Source organism: Leuciscus leuciscus (assembly GCF_965113295.1).
Source record: "Leuciscus leuciscus genome assembly, chromosome: 10".
In the NCBI taxonomy this organism is placed as follows: Eukaryota; Metazoa; Chordata; class Actinopteri; order Cypriniformes; family Leuciscidae; genus Leuciscus; species Leuciscus leuciscus.
In genome coordinates, this window is record NC_138734.1 from 14,239,821 (window position 1) to 14,267,557 (window position 27,737).

The following is a 27,737-nucleotide window of genomic DNA, read 5'->3' on the forward strand; positions in this document are numbered from 1 at the left end:
AGGGTTAATTTACAAAAGCTTTGAGAGAGAGAGAGAGAGAGAGAGAGAGAGAGAGAGAGAGAGAGAGAGAGAGAGAGAGAGAGAGATAGAGAGAGATAGAGGGAGAGAGATTGTAACCTGCTTTTATTGTGGCAGTGGAGACTTAAAAACAGAATACTTTGACATAGATTAGTCACATTCATGTGATATTAAATAATTTCTCATAATTGCTAATTGCATAATTGCTCATAATTCTCAACAATTGCTATTCAAAATTATATTTAGAACAAAAAACCAAGTAATTTTACCAAGTGTGATTTCACAGACCTGGTTGTGAATTAAAGGGGTGGTTGATTATGATTTCACTTTTCTAACTTTAGTTAGTGTGTAATGTTGCCGTTTGAGCATAAACAGCATCTGCGAAGTTACGACGCTCAAAGTTCAAAGCAAAAGGAAATGTTTGTAACACTTTATAATAACTGCATGCTATTAATCAATTAGTTAAGCATTAGTAAACAGTTAATTCATCATTTATAATGCATTAATAAGCTGTTTATAAATATAGCAATAAATGCTTTATTATTGATTTATATCTATAATGTGTTTAATAATTGTATGTTCATATTTTATGAATGATCTATTTATCTTTTCTAAATGAAGTATTGCATTATTTACAAACCAGTTATTTAGGAGTTGGATCACTTAGAAAGTGTAAGTAAATGATTAATAAACTATTTAAATGTGCATTCATACATCTTATTATTCAGACATATAGTAATAGTTAGTGTGTAAATAAATGCTTAATTAACATGTATTTTTTACTGTAATTCATGGTTAATTCAGTTATAAGCATTTAGTAGTGGTTAGTTAACTATTTTTGTGAGCTCATCTAAAGTAAGGACTATTTATGCCTTTTAAAGCATTTACAAAGGAAATTTAAAGACTCATTTATCTTCTAAAAAGAAAAAGCAAACAAACACAACAGTGTATACATAACATATAAATATTTAACTGAGCCTTTAAATCTCCTTCGTAAATGCTTTACAAGGCATACATAGTCCTCACTTTAGATGAGCTCACAAAAATAGTTAACTGACCACTACTAAATGCTTTATAACAACCTAAATTAACCCTAAATTACAGTAGAAATACATGTTAAAGCATCATTAATAAAGTTTGAAAATACAATTATTAAACACATTATAGATATGCTTATAAATCAAGAATCAGGCATTTATAGCTGTATTTATGAACTGCTTATTAATGTCTATTTGCGTTATAGATAATTAAGTAACTGTTTACTAATGCTTAACTAGCTCAAATAGCGTGCAGGTATTATAAAGTGTTACCGAAATATTTACTTTTAAAGAAATTGCCTTTTAAGGACCATAAAAATGGCTGGTTTCTACACAAGCTTCCTCCCGGGTTAGTGACATCACTAACCATAAAATGTACTTAAATCCCACCCCCAGGAACTTGATTATATCTATAATGAACTTGATTTATAGATTATCATGACAGAATATGCTAATCAAGTAATTATAATGAAATTTCCAGTGCATGTCTGTGTGAGGTAATCGAAGCTGCTAAGGACACAAGCTGTTGTAGCTCCGCCCTCTGTGCCAGGAGCAGCAGCTCATTTACATTTAAAGGGACAGACACAAAAACTGTGCGTTTTTGCTCACCCTCAAAAAGGGACAATTTTAACATGCTATATAAAAATATCTAAACGGGCATTATACCACCCCTTTAATATTTGGGGTTTGAAATATTTCTTTTTGGTATACATACAGCTATGGTGTGGTGGTTGTCTAATCCAGGGGTTTTCAACCCCTTTTTTAGATCAATATACACAGGGGGATTTAAATACACAGGGGCAAACAAGTTTAACAAGTTAACAAGACACACCAGGGGAAGACTAATCAACATGAAAAACTACAAATAACGGCAAAACATGGCACAAAACAGGAAATAACAAAAGGTCAACACAAGACAAGGGAAACAAGACAGGAATCATGACAGAGCCCCCCCTCATAGGAGCAGCTCCCAGACGCTCCTAAAACAGTCAAGGAGGGAGGTGGAGCAGAGGCGGAACAGGGGGAGGGATGGGGGGCCAGGTCCGTGGAGTGGAAGAGGGCCTGGAGACTGCGGCAGGACAAACGACCAGGGCGGCACAGGCAGAGCAGGCTGCCAGGGCGTATCAGGCAGTATAGACCAGGGGCTGGATCCATCACTGGATGCTTGTCAGGGGCTGGAGCCATCACTGGACGCTGGTCAGGGCACTCCACACACACAAGACTGCCGTAGCCCATATGGTCAACACTGCAACCTCCAAGGGCCATCTTGTCCAAAGACACAGGTGTAGCGGCGACCATCTTGTCCGAAGACACAGGCGTAGCGGCAGCCATCTTGTCCGAAAGCACAGGCTCGGCGGCCATAACAGGACGAGACTCTGGAATGGCGGCCATAACAACTGGAACCTCTAGCATTGCAGCCATGTTAGAATCCATCTATACTATTCCCACAGTGTAAGATGAAGCACTTAACTGAAGGGCGTAGTCCAGGAATTCCACCAGCGACCCCCGAGGACCATCACGGATGAGTATGTGCTGATAGTGCAATATCCACAAAATCTTTAGTGTGGTCCTTGTGGGAACGGTTGCCTTGCTGGAGCCTAATTAAACAAATGCCTGGATCCATCTTTAGTCAGGTCCTCTGTAAACTCAAGAAACAAAGGGGGAGCTGGATCCAAATGCAAAATCGTTTAATAATCAAAATAAACAAACAAAAACATAACAGGGACCAGGAAACCGAGAACAGAATGAGAAACAAGGGGAACACAAGACAGGAGTCATGACAAATAAAATTATATTTAGTGACAGCTTAATGGCACGGTATCATAATAATTACCACAAGCAAACATCTCCTTATTTGACACTTATAATCAATCTGGTGTTATCATCTGGTCCCTGATGCAAATGATCAGCCAGTGGTTATCCAAAAGCCTCCGCTGACCCAGAGAGAGCGGCTGACAAGTTATATGTCTGCATTTATTTATTTATTTACAGATTTTTAAAAAAATCACAAAAATACCCTTTACCTAATGATGTTATGGCAACACTTTACAATAAGATCTCATTAATTAACATGAACTTACAATGAGCATTTACAATAATACAATCATTACTGTAAAAACTGTTTGGTCATGTTAGTTCAGTGCATTAACTAATGTTAACAAATACAACTTTTTTATTTTAATTTATCAATAAAGTACTTTTATTTTATTAGATTAATACATGCTGTAAAAGGGGTGTTCATTCTTTGTCCATGTTAACTACAGTAATTAACTAATGTTAACTAATGCAACCTTATTGTAAAGTGTAAGCGATGTTATTAATCACAAAAGATAATGTGTATGCAGTGTAAGCCTAATTAGGAAAGGTGTTTACTATGGCTGCATTCACAGTTACTCTTTGGGTTTTACAGACTTAACCTGTTGCAGAGAGTATGTTTGAGCCACGCTTCTTGAAACCTCGCACCCACGTCAGCTCATAAAAAACTGAATGCTTTATGAATGCAGCCATATTAAGCACAATACATGGAACTGACAACCGTATTCTAGTGCAGTGTAAAACTTCGGTGTAATAGTCCAAATACTTATGCTGCGGTCTCGTCATTTTAAGGTAAGCGAGCCCCAGGATTTAAATGTTCCTGCATATAAGTTGTACTGCTGTGGTAGGCCTGTGCCATTTCAGTGTTACAGAGCGAGTAGAGCACCATTTTATGTGGTCTCTGTTTAAAAAAAATTCACACACTTAAGATTGATCCAGATCTATTTGTAATAACAACCGTGCGAGCCGCCATCATTGGGGAACATAAACAGTGTGACAAATCAACGTATTTCACGCAAATTGACTAATTTACCTACTCAATTACGTTGACCCGTCATTCCAGCCCTACATGAAACTATTCACAAAATGACTTTATTATTATTGTCATTTCAAAATGGATATGAATGGAACATATACATTCACACATCAGTCTTTTCGAGTTCACACTTACATATAATTAGATTAAAGGATATGCCTATTTGGCGTGCTGTCCGAGGGCTCCGAGCTCGGAATTTGGCCCGAACTCAGAGTACTCCCTCCATCCCAGTTTTGGGATAGGACTAGTTAAGTGAGGAGATGGGGTGGTGGAGGGATGCTGGAAAGCTGTCATAGCGGTAAAAACTGCTGTATATATATGTGGCGGGGGGACGAGGGCACTAGGGTTTTACTCTAATTAATTATGTTAAAAAATTAACAAGATGATACCATTCACACTCCGACTACGCCACCCTGGGAATTTCACCCAATTAATTTAGACTGAACCCTTTCAAAAGGCATATACAGGTTTGTATAACAGATACGAGTCAGAGACATGGGTCATGGTACAAAACTCTTTATTAACAATCTTAAATAAAAACAATGTTAAGGCGAGACACTACAGGTTAATAGGGTAACATTTTAGCAGATATCACCATGAAACTTTCCCAGTTGATTACCTACATTAAGATGAGAAAAAAAATTTATTACAAGTTTTCTGTAATTTAATGTTTAAATATGCAAATTAGGCAATATCTAATTAAATATGCGCTAATTTGCATATATTTTAAAAAACGAAATCTGAGTATTGGATTTCTATACTCAGGTTAAAATTTTTTTTTTCATTGTGTTCACATATTAGATGGGGAAAAAATTACAGAGGGATTTATGGATATCTACTTTTGTTATCCTGTAAATCAGAAAATACTGTCAATAGCCTTAAAAAAATTATTTTCGCCATGTTTTTTGGAATAAAATGTTATATAAATCAGGCTAGGAGTAATATATTTACAAATCCCTCTGTAAATGTCTTCATAATACTGCTACTGAAGTGGAGATTTCGGACTTGGGAGTATGAGAGAAAAGCCATTTTGAGAAAACAAGCTTTAAAGATTTATCATCAGCCAATGAGATTGTGCATTCAGCCCTTTTACTTTCACGATTGGTTGCTGATAAAAAGGAAATGACCATATTTGGATCCGACAGGATTGTACAGAAGAGAGAGAGCTTCCTAACGGTGCTTGTGATGACAGAGTGCTGGCAGAGATCGCGGAGCAGCATGTTGATTAAGAACGCAAACTTTTGTTGAATTTATGAGAAATCTACAGACGCAAACAGACAAAGTGTAATAAAATTAAGACCTAAATGTGTATTTCTGACTTTTTTTCACCACAAGTCTGAAAGAAGACATGTAATTGAAGACAAATATCCAAAAATCTCAAAATTGACCAGTAAAAAAAAAAAGATGTTTTTGCCTGCCGTGTCTCGCCTTAAATGAATAGTGAAACATTTGTTCCCAACAGGCCACAGAGGGTCAAGGAGGACAAAGTCAAGGCCAGGGACTAGAGCTTACTAAACAGAGGCAGAAAGTCAGACCACACCACCCGCAGATAAAGGATCACTGCACTTCACTGTGCACACACACACACACACACACACACACACACACGCGCGCGCTCACACACACACAGATGTTAATACCAATCAAAACACACGGTGAGGAAGATACCACCACCAAAATAAGCCAGTCCTCTGCCCCTGGTGCTCAGGCACTGCCAACACACACAAAAAGATGTACATCAAATAAATCGTCACTTTGGGAGCCGGGTTTGAGTATAAAGCTCAATCAACTTAGTCAAACGCAAACCCCCCCAAAAAAAAGACAGAACAGCACTGCAGTCGTGAATGCAGTTACGGGCCCCGACTGGAATGCAGTTACGGGCCTCAAACAAAATGAGACTGGTACTCTGTCATTCTCTGATTCATTCTCATTAGCCATATACTGTACATATACACATATCTCCATCTACTGTATGTACGTGAAATGGATATATACCAATCGTCGAGAGGATGTAATGTTTCAGTAAGAGACAACAAAACAGTAACTTTTCCGGGTGAAAACCAGATCAGAGGAACCACAATCCAGCAGATGCGTCAGGTTCTTACAGCTGAGAAAATGAGCAGGTTAGGCAATGATCTGAATGGCAGATCAGCGTTTCTAAAACATGTAGCTCGTACGACGAAGAATGATTAGCAAGATTAGATTAGAAGCACATTCTCCCTACCTCCTCCAGTGTTCCACATCCAGCTTGTGCAAACAACAATAAACGACTCAGTAGTAAGCTCATACAGTTGAAGAGAGAAGCAAACTCTTCAGACAAGTCAGCGTTGCTAAACATACGCTGGTCAGAATACACTTCTCATGACTGAATACATGTTATGACCGATCAAAAAGGAGTGCATCCTCCTTACCTTCTCGGGTATTCGCATCCGGGTCCTAGCAACGGTGACGCCAGCGCGTTAACGATGCAGCAGTTCACCAAAATTGACGCATACCAGGCAACACATATGTTCCCGTTTTTATAGTCCGGGGGCGCAGCTAATAGGCCAAAATGACAAATAGCAATAATACAAGCAGATCGCCCCTCCTGCCACATATACCTCCTGATGTTAATTGAGTTGACTGGATAAGCTCCTCCCATGACAATTAGATGAATTATCTGAACGTGCTTCTCCCGAAACTTTGTTAATAAAACATAATTTTTCGTTTTTCCTGTCTCTGATGGTACACGATGCAAATGGAAGTGTAAACAGGAAAAAACAAATCCCACTCACAAATAGGTACCAGAGGCTGTCAGATGTACCCCACATCTCAAATAACAATGGTCACATTTGGTTAACATGAACTGAATTAGCATAATCTCAGTGTCATGTTTTCGGAGATCAGCATGCAGGAAACCAGAGGTGCTGTGACAGTTCTGTCATGACATCCATATTAAATCTGTGATATATTTCAAGAACTCTGGGCTTCTAGCTCTCATGTACATAAGATGATATTTTTCTTTCATCCGATATTGCAAATCATACCGGAACATCCTATAACCTTTGATGACTCTTCAAAAATTACAGTGTTTTATAGGCTAGTGGTTTAGATAGATTGTGAATTAAATTTGGTCATCCTATTTTACAATCATTAGAGTATGTGGTTCCATGTCTAGTTTTCAATGGTTATAAACAATTGACTTTGAAAGTAAAACCAAAGTCAGTATGATTTAGAATATTTGCTACTTATAACAGGGTAGTCTAGGTAACTGTAAATGTTCAACTTGTTTTTACTGTAGTTCATCTATTGTAAAATAAAAAAATAAAAAAATACCATTAAAAAAAAAGTTATCTGACTGAACTCTCTGAAGATTTTTTTTGACGAAAGCATGCAGTCATTCAGTAACACCCTAACATCCTAACCACACCTAGCAACATGATTTTTAAAGTCCCCCTGTAGTCAATTATTGTATCCCTTAAAACCTATATTTGATCACCAAAATTAAATATTTAAAAGTATTTTTTTTTCCTGTGAAGATAATTTCTTCATACCTTAAAATAGCTTGAATGTAACTCTAAACCCTTGCTTCATTTGTGGATTTTTCATATCAACAGAAAAATATACCGGAATAACCTGGCTTCTCTTGAGACTCCCCTGCTTTGCTGCAGAGTTAATGATATGCTAAAGCCTCAAGATCTAATGTTTGCTATAATTGTCAACCATAGGATTAACCCTTTCACACATAAGTTTAAAATATTCTGGCTGACACCCCAGCGTGAGGTTTTTTTTAAGGCGACCGTTATTTTAGAACGTATCACCTTATTATTTCCAGCCACAATAGCGCTGTATGACAGATGTATCGCTTTTATTTAGTTTTTTGCCTTTTTTATTCAAAACGTGGCGATGGGCGCCGCCATGTTTGTTTGCGCCGCGTTTCTGACAATCGGATCTGTCGGGTTTACATCACGTCAATTCATCCACTTCTCCTGAAATACATGAAAGGAAGTCGCCGGTGGGAGAAGAATAGAGTAAACGTTATAAATACCTATACAATGTGTATCTGATATGAATAAAAATCCTCGCCAATTTATAGTTGAAAGGAGTGTTATTGCCGCTTCCATATACATCAGTGGCATTTTACAAACTATAAATGTAATGTTTTGCTAGTACTTTTGTGTATTTAAATGTCTGAAACCTAAAATAAACATTATGTGGTTAAACACTGAATAGTTGTCATATATGACGAGCGCTGAGCACATCCGTCTCTGGCTCAGCCTAGCCAAAGCGCAAAAGCACATTTGAATTTATCAGCTGATCACTGAACATTCTAATCACACCGGTTTCATGTGTGTAAATTATTTAAATCTGAATAAATCAATATATTATAATCAATTTATAACTATGTGTGGCTTGTTGTGATTAATTATAATTTATCTGTAAATGTAGCCCCCCTTCTAATGTAAATTATATTTATTGTATTAATCTTGTTGTAATAACACATTCCTTAAAAGCGTATAACATGCCTTGTTTTGCCAACTTGTTAACATTTAAAAAATATTAAAGCTCAGCATTAAGACATGGTTATTTTTACCTCTCAGACAGGAGATTTACAAGTTATCCCCCAATGTCCTGCCCTTTCTTATTGTCCTTTTTTTTATCTTCTCTGTAACATTGATTGTCTTCATGCCACTTTATTATTGATTTTTCAATACCATATTGCAAGGGCCTGATATGGCACTTTTCCAAGTGCCTCCTGCCAAGGGATGGGGGGAAATTTATGCTCTTGTCTCGTGGCTTGTAAATGATTTAATATGTTTTCAGTAATGCTGGTCAATAAACCTGGATGATCACACAGTTGACGCCAGGAAAGGTTCGCCCTTTACCCCTCTTACAACAAATAACCCATGCAAGGAAGATGGCTTTGAGTTTTATGCTCAGCAATGTAATGGGATTGATGCCATGGGTTACCGAAGCAAAATTTAATTATCCTAATGAATTCTAAAAACTCAGCAACTTGCATGTTCTAGAATTTGAAGTCTTAATTGATGGTGCTTTTGAGTGAGTAAATGCATATATGTAGTTATTATAAAACCTCCCGCAAGGAGCTTCCAATTAGAGCCATGGTTTAGTTTGAGCTCCTCATCAAAGGTTTCATTAAGGATTAAAATGAGCTGATTGTTATAGCTGTTTCCTAAGAGATACATGTTCACCCCCTCATACAATTAAAATTATATATAGTATATTCATTCACAGTTGAGAACAGAGACATGGGTGAAGACATCTTATGTACTCTGCAGGGGTACTAATGCAGTATGATTCATTGACTCATTAAAACAATAGATCACCCAAAAATGAAAATTCTGTCATTATTTCCTCACTGTCAGGTATTCGCCAGGCTTCACCTTCACTCCCTCACAAGGAGTACTAATCACAGCCACCTGTCACCAAACATAACACTCATCAGCACCTTCTACAAAAGCCTCCACCACATGCATTCATTCTGATCTCAACTAGAACTCACCCAAGCAATGGATGATAATATTCCCTGAGATACCTACCTCTGTGTTGTTGAAAATGATGGAAATTGGCAAACTTGTAGTGATGGTAATGGAAAAAGTAGACGAACTTTGGGGTCTTTAGGAAAAAGTCCGTAGCGCCACCACCAGTTCAAACATTTACATTTGAAACTGTTATAACTTTTTAACCTTTGGTCTAGAAACATTTATTTTAGTACACCTGATTCCTCTCATCATGCATCACATTGAACATCTTACATTAAGGCTCCACCCATTACAGTAGTGGCCATTTTGAAAAGTACAGTATTCAGTGTTTTTTGTAACTCCTCCTTCAAATCTTGTCCAATTCTTATGAAAATTGCCTCAGATTATCTTTTTTTCATTCATTTTTGTTCAAAAGTTATAATTTTGCAAACTTAAAGTCAACCCACAATTGTTTCAGAGGCTGTATCTCGGCCAAACTTTGATCAATCAAGACATACGCTTCATGCATGCTTCATTGGAACCATGATCTGAGGGTCCATGCCAAATTTGGGAACAGCACTACCTACAGGTTATGAGATCTGTAAAATGGCTATTTTTGCAAACTTTTGAACAGTTTGTCAGAAAATCATGATCATAATGGTGTCTATGGATTCCTTGTGTCGTGTCGAATCCGATCATACCAATTTTGCCAGGATCGGACAACCATAGGGCCGCCATTTTGTATTTTTTCATAAATTTAAATATATTTTAAACAATTTTACATATCGGCACATAATTCATTAGATAATAATTAATAGCATAATTCAGCAAATCCTGAAGGTAACTAAGAAGTTTGCAGCCTCCTAGTGTTCCAGAGATATGTTTTTTTTTTTTTTTTTGCAGAAACTCTTATAACTTTTGAATACATAGTTCAAAATGAGTTTTCCGATTCCGACGATATCTAATTTGTCATTTTCCAACAATGTGGCTGTCCTCCATATTGAAGAAAATTAAAAAGTTTTTTCGCTACTCCTCCAACAAATGTTGGCCAATTTTGTCCAAAATCGGCTCAGATGATCTTTGGACCGAGCCACACAGAAATGACTGAATCGATTTTTGATATTTGCTACCATTCCTTAGAAAATATCTCCCTGAAGTTGACCCCTTTTTTTTTTAAGATGGAATTTTTTTTGGTTTTACAGCTATAAGCAGCTCTACAGAAGACAGTAGTGTCATCCTATAGCTTAATTTAGTTCAAGTTTTTGTTTTTATCCAATAGTGTCAGTGCAGTCAAATTTGTTATGCAGTATCATTGAATATTAAGTGTCAAATTGTTTAATTGTTGCTGACATTTAAGGGATGCGTTGTGGTCGTACTGGGTGCAGGTCCACCATCTACTCTGGATACGGACCGGATCTGGCTGACTTGGTAACCTTGCTTATTTAACCGTAGATGCCATTTCTCATTCGATATAACAACTAGGGTGGGCGCTAAGGGGAGTGTTCCCAGTTGTGGTTTGTATTAGGCTATTTTGTCCCTGCATTTTAATTTCATTGTTGTAGTTAAATTGTGGCTATCTTTTAGCCTACTTATTTCTTCCTTTGTTTTTCAAAGAATGAATTAATACATTCTCACGTTTTAACTAATAGGGGAACGTTTTAATAAAAAGTGATAACAAATTTCTTAATTTACAAAGGATCGATTTAATACAAAGTGATAAAAAAATTCTTAATTCATACTTCATTTATCCTGCCTACATCTGCACCACCAAAACTCGTAACACAGTTCAGGCGGTTGTGGCGATTAGTATAGGGACCCCTGATGTCAGTCTTGACAACGTCAAAGGGACTGACAGATAGGGAATATCTCGGTTACTGTTGTAATGTCTGTTCCCTGATGGAGGGAACGAGATATTGTGTCCCTCCTGCCACAACTCTAAACTGCCTGCTGAAATGGTCCTCCTCAACACAAACCTGAATGAGTCCAGCACACCAGCCTCTTTTTATATCCGTATGTCCGGGGGAGTGACTGGCATGCAAATTACACACTGCAATTTTCATTGGCCTTTTCTGAACACATCCGAGGTGTTTGGGGCTCCAAAGAGCAACCCCTAAGCCCCTTTCACACAGCGCTTTGAACCCGGCAAATTGCCGGCAAATTGCCAGAGCGCCTTCTGTGTGAACGCAAACTCGACCCGGGATTTAAGCCGGGATCGATGCCGGGTCGGGACCTAGTAACATTGCCGTGTTCAGTCCCGGAACGCGCGCTGTGTGAACAAAAGCCGTAATAATGCCGTGTCGTAGTGATGACGCTGAAGCCGGGCTCGTTCTCCAGCTGTGAAACGGTACGTAATGCGCAAGTTTATGATCGAATCAGAGAAACAAATGCACAGGCGTGGTTTCTCGAGAGAGAGATCGCAGCTCATAAGCAAATTTAAGACGCTGCTGAGATTACAAGTCACATCGATGTCACGTGTCTTTACGGCATTTTTACGGGTTGTGTGTGAACGCACTCTCTGATTCCGGAAAATCACTGGCAGTGTGAATGACCAAAATCAAACGAACCCGGGTCAAATCCCGGGTCACTTTATCCGTGTATTTTCCGGAATCTCTGTGTGAAAGGGGCTCTAGTGTCAGTCATGACACAATATCTTGTTCTTATCATCAAGGAACGGGGGTTACATTTTAGGAGACGTTTTCTGAGTAACGAAGGCATATTTTGCAAATCAAGGCACGTTGATAACAAGTGACACAGAAGCGGCAAAGCTTCATGCTAATCTGGTTGATTTTATGTAACAGACAGGTGTGATTATAGCTGCCAAGAACTTTAGGAGCTGCCAAGGATGTTTCAGAACCATCAATGACACTTTATACTGTGTTGAGGCTACAAAGACAGTCTACAAAATTAAATGGAGGAATAATACCTTGTTTTCTCATTTCTTTTTTTTTTTTAATTGTGTGTGTGTTGGAGCAAGTGATTTGCATGGATATGTCCATACCGTGTCATGCTTTCACACTGTGTGATGCTTTCACACTAACAGATGGCTTTTCATAAAAACGTGCAAGAGTTTGGTGCTTGGTCTCATGCAGCATACAGAGGCAGCTGAGCATTGGGCCTTTCGGTAGAGACAGTTTTGTTTTTCATTTGAATGCCAAGAAAGACAAAAGATTGTTGTCGCAAGTATAGTTTTTTTTTTCTTAACCCCTTAAGAAAGAACATGAAAATGCACATTCCGAACTTAAATGCATTTTCCTCCCATAGAAAACCAAGAAAACGCTTAATGAGGCCCAACAGTTATAAAAAATAAAAAAAACCACACAATTTGTTATACATTATTAATAAAACACAGACAGCAAGTTTATTTGCACTGAACACAAATTTTCTTTCTTTTGTCATATTCTGTGCTCATCTGCTTTTCTGTGGTATGCATTATTAGTATGGTGTTTACTGAGTTTGATAATATAATTTCTCGAGTTCACACTTACATCATATTAAAAAGATTATACGATCTGGGGGAGGGCTCCGGGCTCGGAATTTGTCCCGAACCTAGAGTATTCCCTCCCAAAAAGAGCAAAGGACAGCAGCCAGACTAAAAACGCAAAGATTTGGCGGGCTGGCGTTTTGGGAAGAAGCCTGGACGTTTGACGCCTGCTGGCCCATGAACGGGGAGCAGTAGTAATTTGGAACAACCAATCGGGAGGGCTCACGCCGTTTATTGATGGGAACAGATCACGGTGTCGGACGGGCGAGCCCTACCGGCCGATGAATGAGGAGCAGCGTGATTTAAGCTTCCTGACCAGGAGGGCCTGTGTTGCCTCTGGCGGGAGCAACTCACAGCGTTAGGCGGACGGGCCCTACTGGCTGACGAATGAGGAGCAGCAAGATTTGGAAATGACCGATCGGGAGGGCTCACGCCGCTTCTTGACGGGAGCAGCTCACGGTGTCAGACGGGTGAGCTCTGCTGACCGATGGGCGGGGAGCAGCAAGATCGAAGACTGCCGACCGAGAGGGCCCATGTAGCCTCCAACGGGAGCAGCTCACGGTGTTTGGCTGTTGGGCCCTACCGACCAACGGTGGAGTGGCAAATTTTGGAAGCCCAGTCAGGAGATTTCTCGCTCCTGAGGAAAGAGGAAAAACAGATGCATGCAACGTCCGCTGGGAGACCAATGCTCGCTGGACGGAGAAAGAGGAAACATAGATGCTTGCAACGTCCGCTGGGAGACCAATGCTCACTGGACAGAGAAAGAGGCATCGAGTAGGGGTTTTAACGGGTGAGTTACGGGAATATTAATTCTGAATAGTGAGGTACTGGAGAGGAGACATCACTGCTGCGGCAGTGGAGAAAATAGCCAGAGTAACAGAGCTCCGGCAGGAGCAGAGGAGACATCACTGCTGCGGCAGTGGAGAAAATTAGATAGAGAAACAGAGCTCCTGCGGGAGCAGAGGAGACATCACTGCTGTGGCAGTGGAGAAACTTACAGAGAGAAACAGTTCCTGAGGGAGCAGAGGAGACATCATTGCTGTGGCAGTGGAGAAAATAGCCAGAAAAAAAGAGCTCCTGAAGAAATTGAGCTCCTGCGGGAGCATCACTGCTGCGGCAATGAAGGGAATTTTACTAGAGAACTGAGTTCCTGTTGGAGCAGGGATATGGAGAAGGTTAGCCGAAGACGGAGCCTCACGCTAGGTGTTCCTGAAGGAGCTGTAGGCCACTGGTAGGGAAAAAGGTTAGAGGCAGCGGGAGAAAAAAAGGAAGTGTTATCTGTGTCGCCGTCGTTAGTGGAGGCATCCTTACGCTATAGGGTCTGCAGGCTACAATGGGGAGAGTTAGAGACGGAATGGCTGAGCTTGCCCCATTAGCTGAGGCAACCTCACACTAAGGGGAAGACATTTGTTGAGAGGAGTGGACATTGTTGCATGGGATGCGGCGCCTGGAAAAGCCACGGTGTGTGGCTGAGAGAAGGGAGGAGGAGAGTGGGGCCTGGCAGGCCAATGCTTGTCGTCTTGCGCGTTAATCAAAGACACGAGGAAAAATAGGTGAGAGATGAAATCCTTGCAGGATCCTTGCAGGATCCTTGCTGAATCTGCGGCGCGGCTTACTTAGGGCCTGACAAGGCAGCCTGACGCTGGAGGAAGGCCCGTTCCTTCGTGTGAAGAGGGCGGCATTGCCTTATTGTCCATTTCTCTATGGCAGTAATTGTTGAATGGTCCGGTTAAGAGAAATACGTGGAAGGAGATCGCGGACCCGTTTGTTTGGCCTGACGGCCGCGAGATAACACCAGAGGATTGCGGCAAAGATTCCTGATTCTGAAGGACAAAATATTCTTCATCGGACAGGAAGAGCTCGATTCGGACATGTGCAGGTACTGCGGGGCCAAATGCAAATGCAAAAACTGTCAGTGAACGGAGGTAATTTTGCTGAATATGTGTGTGTATATATATATATATATATACCTCTTAACTCGTTGATTAGGTTGATTAACTGAGTGTGTTCCACTCGTGTTTAATTAGGTTTGATTATCTGAATGTGCTCCACAGGTGTTTAATTATGTTTAATTATTGCTCCTCCCGAACTTTGTTAATAAAACATAATTTATTTATATCAGTCTAATGCATTAAGCCATGGTAGCGTTTCGTGACATCATTGCGTACAATAGAAGTCCCATTTCATTGGCTAGGCGCCAACCAATAAAACGGCTCCTTTGAACACCCCCGCTCCCGCCCCCCTTTCTCTCTCGCCACCACTGAGTTTCAAGTGCATAAGTTAGTTTTGCATCTAATATATCACGAAAAGACTAGCAAAAGTCAAGGCGCAAAATTTGAAATTGCAGTGACAGATTTGAGAAGTTGCAAGTGCCTAATTGATCAACAGGTAAATGTAGGCTATGTGTCATGAGAGTAAGCAACTTATTATAAACCCATCCAATGTCCACCAGGTGCATTTTTGACATAATGTGTCACCCAGCATACTCGGTTAAAAAGTCGCCACTCGCCACTTATGTGTATATATATATATATATATATATGAAGAGTTCAGATGCAAAAGCCTCTAAGTGCCATCTAAAATTTTCTTCTAAAATGATCATTTTTATCAAGCTTGTACATTTAAGTTCAGTTATTTCACTTAAATGACAATTAATAGGTAATTTTCATTGCCATTTAAGTGAAATTACTAAATTTAAATATACAAGCTTGGCAAAAATGCAAATTTTAGAAGAAAATTTCAGATGTCACTTAGAGGCTTTTGCATCTGAACTCTTCATATATATATATATATATATATATATATATATATATATATATATATATATATATATATATATATATATATATATTCTCTTTGGCTTAACAGTTTGGCTTAAGTTTGTGAAGAGATTAATTAAAATGTCATTGCATTTCATACCTCATTAAATTAACAATGTGCATAATGTAACATCTGATTATTTAACAAAAGTACAAAAGTGTGAACATCAAAAGAGTTCATTTCTGTGCCACCACAAGTGTTTAGTGAGTGCCCTGCAAAAAAATCCAGCATTGCTGGTCACCAGCATAAGGTATCTTGTGCATGCTGGGACCTGCATGGAATGCTGGTTCTTGGTGACCTTCTATCAATCACCCTCGTCAGCTCCACACCATAAAAGCCTGCACGATACTTTTCATGGTTGTCTCATTTTGAGTTATGGACTCACTTATCCATTGAATCTGGTTTCCTGTAGTATTGTTACGTCTCCAGCATTTCTCCATCATCTTCCTGTTCCTCATAGTCTCCAGAAGTGATTGGAAACCAAGGCTTGCTGAAACATTTGAGGGTTTCATCAAATTTTGCCGAAAAATGGTTAATTACTCGAAACTATTGATATAATGCGCATTAGCGACAAATGGTGGTCAGATTTGTTTTCTCCACCATATCTAACAAATCATCACAGAGCAGAGGATCTACGGTTTGAAAAAGTGTGTGACCAAACAAACCTTCGGAAGTCCATGACATACAAGAGTGGAATTAATCTGGGATCGATACAGTTCTATCTAATCTGATCTAATCTCATCTCATCTAAATGAATTTGTGCCAATGAGACCACAACTCATGTCATGTGTAGCCTGGTCATCGTATTCACTTATTGATCAATAATATAAAATATTCAAGTATGTGATCACAATTAATAACTGACATGAGTAGTTGAAATAATATGTTGGGTGAGCCATTTAACCCTTAGGCTAGGTTCTGTTCTGGGTCTCTGAGATCCCAGTTATAAAACATGATTAAATGCAATAGAGGTGTGACGTGCATTCAGCTATCCCGACATTCCGATACGGCATGACGTTCGCAGCTTCAAACATCATCAATCACGTGGTATTGTCATTTCGATACAAGCATCGGTGCAGTGTGTGATACATAAAAACTGTGCCGGAGCATCAGAGCCCCGGTATCAACCATTCCATCACTAGTCTCCAGCGTCTCCTGTTCCCTGTGGTGTTCCATTGGATTCTTACCTGTTTCTCGTCGAGGTGTGTGCTCAGTCATCCGTTCATCCGTTCATCCATTCACAATCTCCTCTCCATCTGCAATACAGAGACTGTCTGTATCTTTATCTTTCTAATTTCATCTTCAAACCACCATCACCATCTGCAAGTACTCAACTGTATTACTTATTGTTCATCTGGGTTTAATAAAGAAGCTACTATTGACTTTATCCCTATTTTGAGTCTCTGTTCCTTAACAATGATAGTGAATGATAGCTTCAGCCTGTCCTTCACACAAAGCTATTGATTGGCCTCAGAAGATATGGAACATATCACACAAGCTATTTGGACTTAATCACTTAATTAACTTTTATGGTGTCTAACGGCCCCTGGTAACTGTCTAACTTTAATGCCTGGAAAAGAATAACTTGCATATTTATATATGTTGCTAAACATTATATTTTGTGTTCCAAGAAGAAATTAAATCATGAGGGTTTGGAATGATGTAAAAGTGAGTAAAACTGACAGATGACCAAACTCTCTTTCATCCCTATAGCGTGGCATGTCAGTTTCACAATATAAATGTTGTGAATTTGATCACTCTTCTAGTTAGCTATTTGAGTGTTGTCAGTTAGACTTACAGTGAGATGTCATACAGTATATCCTAAAGGAAAAAAAACATAGATCAACTTCTTTTGATGAAGAGATCACAAAGGTTCAGATTATTTGGTAATTCCAACAGTGACCAATAAGATTGATTATACTGTTCTCAAGTTAACTGGGGTACAACAAAAGAAATTGCTGCTTAACCACTGTAGTATGATGCATTGTTAGAGAAATTAACTTGCTAAGGACGATTGTTTCCTAAAACTGTTGTAACATGGTTGCACATCCATCACTTGCACTGCATTGATTCAACAATATAGAACTGTCAATGAAGTCACACACAGATGGACACACACAGATGGTGGAAATAACTTCTGCTAATTAATCAATTTGAGATCACAATTTATTTTTTTAATAAATTATTATTATAGTGAATTTTCACAAACAACAGAAAGCCAACAGATCTTTTTTTAAATCACATCAACATGCAGTGTGTAATTGGCATACATTTTATTTCTTTATGTGGTTCATTCATGGACTACTTTACTATTTTTGTTCCTTGTCATTTTGCTTTATTTGATGTTTGATTCATCACGGGTTCCCTCTTATGTTATACTCCAGGGTTCCCTTATGCATTTATACACACACAAACTCTTCAAAAACGGCACTGATTGTTAACACACTAAGATATATAAATTGAAATGTATATGTTTAAATGGAATGAAGATAAAATATGCTGCACGTTAATTTGCTTTTTATTGCCAAGAGCATGATCTCAAGAAACTATACTTCTAACCACGGGTTGAGAGCTGAAGTTCTAACCACAAAAGTTTGTGGTGGTGTTTATAGATGGAACAATGGTTTTGGGAAATAGAATCATTGAACTTTGTTGCTAAATATGGAACATACAACTATAGTTGGCTAACAATGCTAATAGAAAACACAAGTTTGATAAAAACAAAACAAACAAAAAAACACTTTTAGAAACCTACATTTTCACACTTTACATTTTAAAATTCTAGTGATGTTCCTTGAGGAAATACAAACGTAGAATTGTGTTCTGCTTTTGAATGTATACAAATTGGTGAGTAAGAAAGCTAAAGCAATACTGCATGTGAAGCTCAAAGTGTGAAACAAAGTGGCATGTTTTTGAATGATAAAGAATGATGCCTTTTAACCCAGCAGTAAAACCTTTCCTTGACAGTGATGCCCTTCCCATGAACTCCTGATATGTTTTAAGTGGGAGAGAGCCATACACGCATACACACACTGCTGGCCTGCGTGCCGTGAGCCATTGATTAAATATTTATACAGCTTTTATGAGACTCTGATGCGATCAATCCATCAGCAGGAAGAATAGGAAGCTTCATACATTACTTTCTGTCAAGACAAATAAAGGGATGGCATGAGAGAAAGACAGAAACACTTCAAAAAGTACTGTAATTCTTACTCATTTTGACAGTAATTTTACCATGACTCAAGGGAGTTATTAAGCACTGTTAAATCAGAGATGTTTTATATTTACTAATTGATTTACTTTTCTGTGTTTTATCACACAGGGTGACGAGGTCTTAACCGTCATAAAGATGAAGGCACAATGGCCAGCCTGGCAACCCCTCAATGTGTGAGTAACTGTCATATTTTTTATTTAATTTTGTGTGTGTGTGTTTGTGTTTGTGTGTGTGTGTGTGTGTGTGTGTGTGTGTGTGTGTGTGTGTGTGTGTGTGTGTGTGTGTGTGTGTGTGTGTGTGTGTGTGTGTGTGTGTGTGTGTGTGTGTGTGTGTGTGTGTGTGTGTGTGTGTGTGTGTGTGTGTGTGTGTGTGTGTGTGTGTGTGTGTGTGTGTGTGTGTGTGTGTGTGTGTGTGTGTGTGTGTGTGTGTGTGTGTGTGTGTGTGTGTGTGTGCTAGTGTTATATCTTTCCTCTGTAGAATGTTTCATTTTTAGTTTCACTTTACAAACTAAAGTGTTAAAGGTAAAATATTCCAGTTTAAAATGCATATAGAAGTATGTCACTTATAGGTTGTCTTGCATAGCGTAAATATTTTGGCTTTTTGGCACTTTCAACACATTGCTTTTTGTTTGAGTTCTTCTGCTTCAACCAATATTGTGATCTGGACAGGACTACCTAATTGTTTGAGTACTGGCAGACCGAAAGTGATTGGGAAACATCTCATTGCCTTGGTTCCTTGAATAAGGAACAAGACTGCTCCCTACAGCAATTTATTGGCATTATAGTCGCAAGTGCCTGAGAGTGGAGTGTGCTCTAAGGCCTAGAGGCAAAGATAAGTGTTGAGAATCTGTTCTTGATCCTTTGAGAGGTTTGGGCTTGCGGATGGATCCCTGGAAGTGTGTTTCTACTGCAGAGGCAGCAGACTGTGTTTCTAGGGATAGTATTAGACTCACAATTGATGCCGGCATGGGTGTTTTCTACTTGTGTTCTGCTCGTCAACTGAAATACACCTCTGAAGAGTGTGTGTCAGTCAACACAATCCAAGATGGGCATAGGCCCCCACTATTTTTCTGCACCAGAACAGGAAGTATCGGCTATAGAAGCTGGACTTCCTTTGAGACAGAGACTATGGACTCTAAAGGAAATAATTTCCTGCCCCAAAACAAGATCTTCCTGAATGGCAACAATCTTGGGGAGCACTCCATTAAAACTTCAAAGAACAACAAGAAATGACCATGCTGTATGTCCACAATCTTGGAATTTTAATCTGTTCAAATGAGAAAAGAGTGTTGATTAATTAGAACTGGATCATATAACTACCGCCTCTCATCTGATCACATTGTTGCACAGCTATTGGAAAAGGTGAGAGAGACCAGATGAAGAAAAAAGTGAGATGGTGAGAGATTTCTTCTATTTTTATTACGGAGTAGGTAGTAAGAGTGAACTTTAAACACCTTTAATATGTTTATAATATTTAGTTAGTCGAATAATTAATTAAATTAATAAAATAATTGTTTTTATGTATAATTTATTATAAATGTATACATTAAAAGCCATTTATTCACCCCATGTTGTTCCAAACCTATATCTCTCTTCCATTCAACAACATATTAGAGGAAATACCAAAAGTTCACATTTTGAAGTTAATGTTGATGAACTCTGTCAATCTCCAAACACAACAAAAAACTGTATAATGTATCATTTAAAAAATAAAATAAAAAATAAAAAGCTCTTTCTAACCATAGCTTCATGTGATATTCCCCTCTGCTTTAGCTCTCAAATCTCATTTGCATTATTACATTCAAATATGATTCATCAAGATGTGTCAAGGCAGTTCCATCATTAATAATGATGTGTCACAGATATTTGATTTTGACATCAAACCCAGAGCATATACTGTATGTTTTAAAATAAATCACATTACTGATGTTTAGATCTAACGATTGCTCTGTCAAATCAGATTTCACATTACAAGTTTGCTAGCTACCTTTGAGCTACTGAAATCTGTTCAGGTGAAAAAAGGCCATCTCTGTGTTAGTCTTCAATCCCTTTAGATCTTGGATTTGTCGCCTTCTCTCAAAAGCCATGCCTATATTTACTCTCATTTTAGCACAGGCTCTGTCACTTTCCCTTTTTTACAGCAAGTTCTGCGCAGTTCAAGGTTTCTTGGTTTTAACAACTGGTGATTCCCAAGATGTCAACGATGATTGCTGTTTAGACCTTTCTAGATTAAAAGCAACCATCTTGATGAGAAATTAAAATTCTCAGCACACACCTTATAGTAGCCCGGTCTTTCTGTTTACAGACATGATGTGATCACGCAAAGACTTGAAGTGTAGTGTCTTTACACGAACATGAAGGTTAGCAGACAGTCTTTAATTAATATATCCACAGGTGAATCTATACCCAGAGAACAGCAATCCAACACAACCATACAACAGACGAGGCATGGAAGCAATACGCAGAAACAAAGGAATTTAATTACACAGGCAAACAATGATAATTGATCACACACACACCTGAACTGAATGATGAATCAAATCAGCAATCATGACAACAAACAATGTAAACCAAAAACAGTGACAATTATAAAGGTAAAAAAAAAGTGTTTTTTAAAGTGGTTGATGATTTCACTTTGTACATGAAACACTATACGTGCCTATATACTGAACACATAATACACATGCGCAAAATGTTACCATTTTCACAAATTGGCTTTTTTTGTGGTTTGATATGATAAAAGTATCATTTTCAAAAACTTTCATTTTGAAACAATGTTTTCAAAAGTTTGTATGGCCCTAAAACACTGTTGTCATGTAAATGGACAGCTGAACTCATAAAAAGTTTATGTTTTTAGTTGAAAACGATGTCGTGTAAACGGCCTCTTTGAAAAAGAAAAGAAAAGCCTTCACTTGCACTTATTGGCACTCATTATGTGCTTGAAGTGCTCTACTTTCTCCTTGTTTAACATTGTAAGTGATCTAAATTGGTCAATGCTCCCAGAATCCCCCAAGCACAAATAATTTCAAATTTATAATGCTGGTGTTCACCTGATAGAGTACATTTGGGTGCATAAGGACTTGAGCGCAGATAGGAAATTGCTTTTGAAATGACTTAGAGTGCCATGAAACGCTCAGTATGAGGCAAGAAGTGCTTGAGAACAGAGCTATAAATGTCTTTTCCTCACACTGTACAGTCATTTGACGGCAGTTTATGTCCAAAAACCCTAAATAGGAAGCATGTTCTTTCTTTGTTTCTCTTCTTGTCTTCTCATCTTCTCTGCAGATCTGTTCAGTGGCTGTATATTTAGAATAACAGCTAATGCCTACTCTGCTGTTGGAACTTTCCAAGAACCTTGAAAAGCTTGAGTTGAGTTGATTAGCAGTGCACTGACAAGCAGACAGTAAAATAACAGGTTGTCAATGCAAGTCTCTAATTAGCTGCATGATTTGTTTTGTGTTTGTGTGTGTCTGTGTGTTTCTTTTAGACGGTGGAGTTGGATGATTTCATTTTCCTTAAAGGGGTGAATAAAGATATGGCTTTAAAACAGACTTTGTTTTCTTGTTAAGTAATAATGACACAAATCTATGCTGAATTTTGCAGCGCTGTCATAAAGCATATGTGTGCTGACAGTTTGTCAGTTAAAATGATGTATGACAGGCATGCTGTGCTATTTTAAGATCACTGTTTGTAATTTCAAAGGCATATGTGCACATTAAGTATAGTCGCATTAGTTAGGCTGTATAATTCATGCCACAGAGTGTGTTTTCATGTATGTCTATTAGGGATGCACCGATACTGATACCAGTATTTGTTTCAGCCCGATACTGCGCAGCGTGTTCAGTGTTCGTGTCCAGATAAAGACACACTGACAACAGAGCAAAAAAAGAGAATAATAGAGATATCAAGAATGTCTATGAAGTAAATGTATCTAATAAACAGAATATTAAACAAATCAAATATGCACGCATAGCTACTATTTGCGAGTTGATAAGCGAAACATGCAGAGTGGGTTAAGTGCACAGCGACTTGAGCTTGTCGAGTGCATCCCTTTTTTACAGACATTGCTGAAATGTTGTATAGTTCAATCAGATATGTCAATAGCAAAGAAAGTAAAACCAGGAAAAAAAATTCTAACGTTAGCTGACAGTAAAGAGAGAGAGAGAGAGAGTACGCACATCTGTTGTATGCTCTTGGTTGCTGATCACTCACTCACACATGCATCATTCGAATTAAGTCATATATGTAAGTAAAACATGAACTGAATTATGTCAAAATGCCTGTATTGGCAAGTATCCTTGTGAAACAGTCAGTTATGTCTTAAGTGAAAGTAAACAGTTGACTTGTGTGACAGACAGACAGAAAGAAAGAAAGAAAGAAAGAAAGAAAGAAAGAAAGAAAGAAAGAAAGAAAGAAAGAAAGAAAGAAAGAAAGAAAGAAAGAAAGAAAGAAAGAAAGAAAGAAAGAAAGAAAGAAGTTCTCAATGAAATTTAGCAAACAACAAACTAAACATGATCATGACCAGACAAAGAGTGAAAACAGGAGTACAACTATAGTGAACTAAACAACGTAATTAGTAGAACACAGCTAGAACAAATTAACTAATATTGGTCTGACCATGGTAACTAAAGAGTGGCGAGAAATCAAACAAAGTAAGCCATGAACTGAAGAAATACAAACTAAAAGTCCTTGAACTGAATTAAACTGAACATAATGGTGACAAACGGTATGTTGGATACGTCCGGCTCTTAAAGTGACAGTATTTGACTGCTGTCTTTGTCCTTAATGTTCATATAAAAACAAAAGACAAACAGAAAATCACCCACTTCTCTTGACTGAAAAACTTTTGTAACTTTGGATTAATCTATATTTAATTTATACAGTGAAGACAATGCAGTGTTATTTTACATTTAATTACTTTATTCAATTTCTGTAACTGAAAATTCTGATGTTTCACTGGTATCTAAAAAAAATGAACCCATGTTAACACAACAGAAACAAAATTAGCTTTGAGCCCTGCTGGAGCAGCTCTAAATATTCACTGTGCTATTAGATGAAAAATAAAATGTGATAGAGCAATAGAGTGAAAAATCAAAGTAACAGAAGCTTATACAATAAATTTTAACAGACATGATTAGGCATGAAAATAACAGAAGGAAATATCTATTTGCCAAACGAATTAAGCTAACTAATTTGATTCATGATCTTTTGGTTTCTCTATCCACTTTTTTTTTTATTTTTTTTATTTTTTTATCACAAATGTAATGAATATACAGTACAAGTATTGGTACTATGTATCAGTAAGTACAAAAAAAATCAAGTGTAGCGTCAGTTCTGGCAGTCTCTCAGCTGATCCACATCTGAATATGACGCCTATCACTGTATACATATATCAGCTCCTTCATTATTATCAGTAGCTATCGTGTTTCTCAGGAGCTAATTACCCTCCTCCATCCCCAGCTCCTCCTCTCGTAAGTCAGGATTTGGCATTCTGATTCCCCTTGAATCAGAATAAATTCTCGAATGATGTTGTACTTTAAAATCTTGAATGAATGATATCTGCATACATTCATGTTGGTTCTGTTCTGTTTACCCTAAGGGGGGTTATTGCTGCTCTCCCTGCTCTTATCCATGCTAGGCTGCATGGATGCGCAGGGAGTTCTTGCCCAGAACGGAACCATACCGCCAATCCAAACTGTATGCTAATTGTCAATCGTATTTGATGATAGTGGTCCTGACAAAAATGAAAGTATCGGTGTCAAAGTCGTATTGGAAAAAGTGGTATTGGTGCATCCCTAATATCCATAAATAAACAAACATAAATGCACTACCATTCAAAAGTTTAGGGTTAGTCCGATTGTTTTAATAAAGAAACTTTAAATAAATTATTCTGCAAGGCCACATTAAATTAATCAAAAGCGACCGTAAAAACTAGTACACTGTTTTAATATATGGGTTACACTTTATTTTAAGGTGACATAAAGTCATATTGAAGTTTTGACTGGAAACAAAGCATCTAATTCTTGCAATATTTTTTCAGATGATAGTATGCTGATTTAGTTATTGTTTTGACATGACTACTGAAACTAAGGTCTGACTCTAGAGTCACACCAAGATTCCAGACTTGATTTTTAGTTATTTGAACCCTAGAGGGAAGGTATGCATTCACCTTGAGAACTTCATCTTTGTTTCCAAACCCAATGACTTCAGTTTTGTCTTTGTTTAACTGAAGAAAGTTTGGGCACATCCAACTGTTTGCTTCATCAATGGATTGGCACAGGGAGTCAATGGGGCTGTAATCGTTAGGCGAAAGGGCTAAGTAGATCTGTGTGTCATCTGCATAGCTGTGGTAAGCGATTTGGTTCTTTCTCATTACTCTGCATGTCATGGATGTCCACTCAGACTTATGGTCACTTATACTCACATAATAACCTCTCCCTCCTAAGTATGACCTGAACCATTTTAGAACAATCCCAGAAAGCCTGACCCAGTTTTCCAGCCTGTCAAGAAGTATGTTATGATCGACAGTGTCAAATGCAGCACTGAGGTCGAGTAGTACCAGCACTGATAATTTGCCTGTATCAGTATTTAAGCGAATATCGTTTATTATCTTTATGAGCACTGTCTCTGTGCTGTGATGCGGTCGGAAACCAGATTGAAAATGGTCAAAGCTTAAGAATTTGTTCAGCTGATTGAAAACAACTTTTTCAATGATCTTGCCTATGAAAGGAAGATTTGAGATTGGTCTATAGTTGCTTAATATGGTCTTATCCAGATTGCTCTTTTTCAGGAGGGGCTTGACAACTGCAGTTTTCAGGGAGTTTGGAAAACTCCCAGAGAGAAGTGAGGAGTTTACCACTTCTAGGGGATCTGCTTCTTAACAGTTTAACATACTTTTGAAAAAAGATGTGGGAAGTGCGTCAAGGGCTGCGCTTGATGTTTTAAGGTGCTGTACGGTTTCTTCCAACATCTTGCCATCAATTTCTTTCTCAGGTTGTGGTCTGATCTATCTGACCCCAGCGCAACTCAAGGATGTGCTGATTACCTTTCTGATATTATTGATTTTCTCAGAGAAGAAGGAAGCAAACTGAGAGCAATTCATTGGGAATCTGGCTTAGGGGCTTTTTCAGTCTCTCTACAGTAGCAAAAAGAGTGTGTGTGTGTGTGTTGTTTAAGTTGCTGTTCATAATATTCAAGAAGAAAGTCTGTCTAACTTTGCCTAGTTCCATATTGAATGCATGGATGCTGTCTTTGTAGATGTTATAATGGACTACAAGTTTAGTCTTCTGCCACATGCACTCTGCTTTTCTGCATTGTCTTTTCATATTTTGCACTGCTGTTGAGTTTCTCCAAGGTGCTTTTTGTCTGCCACTCTTCTTCTTGACTTTCACAGGAGCAATATCATCAATTACACTTTTAACTTTTGAGTTAAAAGAATCAAGGAGAAAATCAACAGAGTCAGCAGATATGCTTGGTGTTAAAGATATATCTTTCATAAATAGTACACTAGTGTTCTCATTTAAGCATCTCTTCTTGACAGACACAGATCTAGCTTCAATGGCAGGAAAGATCAAAATGTCAAAGAAAATACAGAAATGATCAGACAGTGCTAGACACAGATCTAGCTTCAATGGCAGGAAAGATCAAAATGTCAAAGAAAATACAGAAATGATCAGACAGTGCTACATCCTTAATAACAATCTATGAAATGTTTAGACCCTTACTGATAAGTAAATCTAGAGTGTCCACGATTGTGTGTGGGTCCATGTACATGCTGAGTCAGATCAAAAGTTTTTAAAACAGTTTTGATTTATTTTGCCATATTGGTTTCTGCATTATCTTTGTGAATGTTAAAATCTCCAGCAATGGCAAAACAGTCAAACTCTGAGGTAATTGTTGATAACAGTTCAGTAAAGTCCTCAGCAAAGGCTGGAGAGTATTTTGGAGGCCTGTAAATAATGATAAGTAAAATGCTTGGAGCACCTTTTATCACAATACACAGATATTCGAAGGACGGGTAATTCCCAAATGATATTTGCTTACATTGATAGACATCTTTAAAAAGAGCAGCTACACCCCCACCTCTCTTAACAGCTCTGCAGACACTCATAAAAGTAAAGTTAGGAGGGGATGTTTCATTGAGGATTGTTGCACTGCAGCTGTCTTCTAGCCATGTTTCATTTAGAAACATAAAATCCAGGTTGTTTGTGGTTATTAAGTCATTGACTAGAAGTTTAAAAGTGCTAACTTAACAGTCTTACTTTTTTTTCCCTACAGCAATCTTAGTTTGACGTGTAATAGGCACCAGAATAGTTGGGTTTGCTGTACGGCTTTTGAAGGCCTTAGACTTTCTATCATGTAATAGAACATCAATAGCGAAAGATATCCTACAGGAAAGCGCATCCTAGAGCTTTCCTGTAGCTCAAACAGTTGAGCGTTGATGCTTGCAATGCCAAGGTCATGGGTTCGATTCCCAGGGAAAGCAAGAACTAATAAGAATGTAATTGTGTACCTTGAAATGCAATGTAGGTCGCTTTGGATAAAAGCGTCTGCCAAATGCATAAATGTAAATGTTAACCCTCTGAGGTCGGAAAACGCGCCCCCGCGTTTTGCTGGATTTTCTTCACATTGTAGTACAATAAACTTAAATTACTCCGTCATTTATGGTTATTCAGAAAAAAGAAATATAAAAAAAGAATCTGTGATATTTCTACTTTTGTATGTGTCCACTTACAATCAAATCAAAACATTGTGCTTTTGTAAAATAAAGAAAATAAACAGGGTGTGCGTTCTGCCTCTCCGTCGCGGTGAACTTTTTTTTCTTGAGCACGTCTATAAACTGAAACAAAACTCAG

The 27,737-nt window shown here is 38.2% G+C and overlaps 1 protein-coding gene across 1 annotated transcript in view; it reads left to right on the forward strand.

Moving 5' to 3' along the window:
• spon1a (spondin 1a) overlaps positions 1 to 27,737 on the forward strand; it is a 294,770-nt gene that overhangs the window by 219,877 nt on the left and 47,156 nt on the right. Inside the window, exon 7 of the mRNA XM_082182938.1 lies at positions 18,992 to 19,056. Coding sequence (XP_082039064.1) covers positions 18,992 to 19,056 — 65 coding nt within the window. The remainder of the gene's footprint in view (positions 1 to 18,991; positions 19,057 to 27,737) is intronic.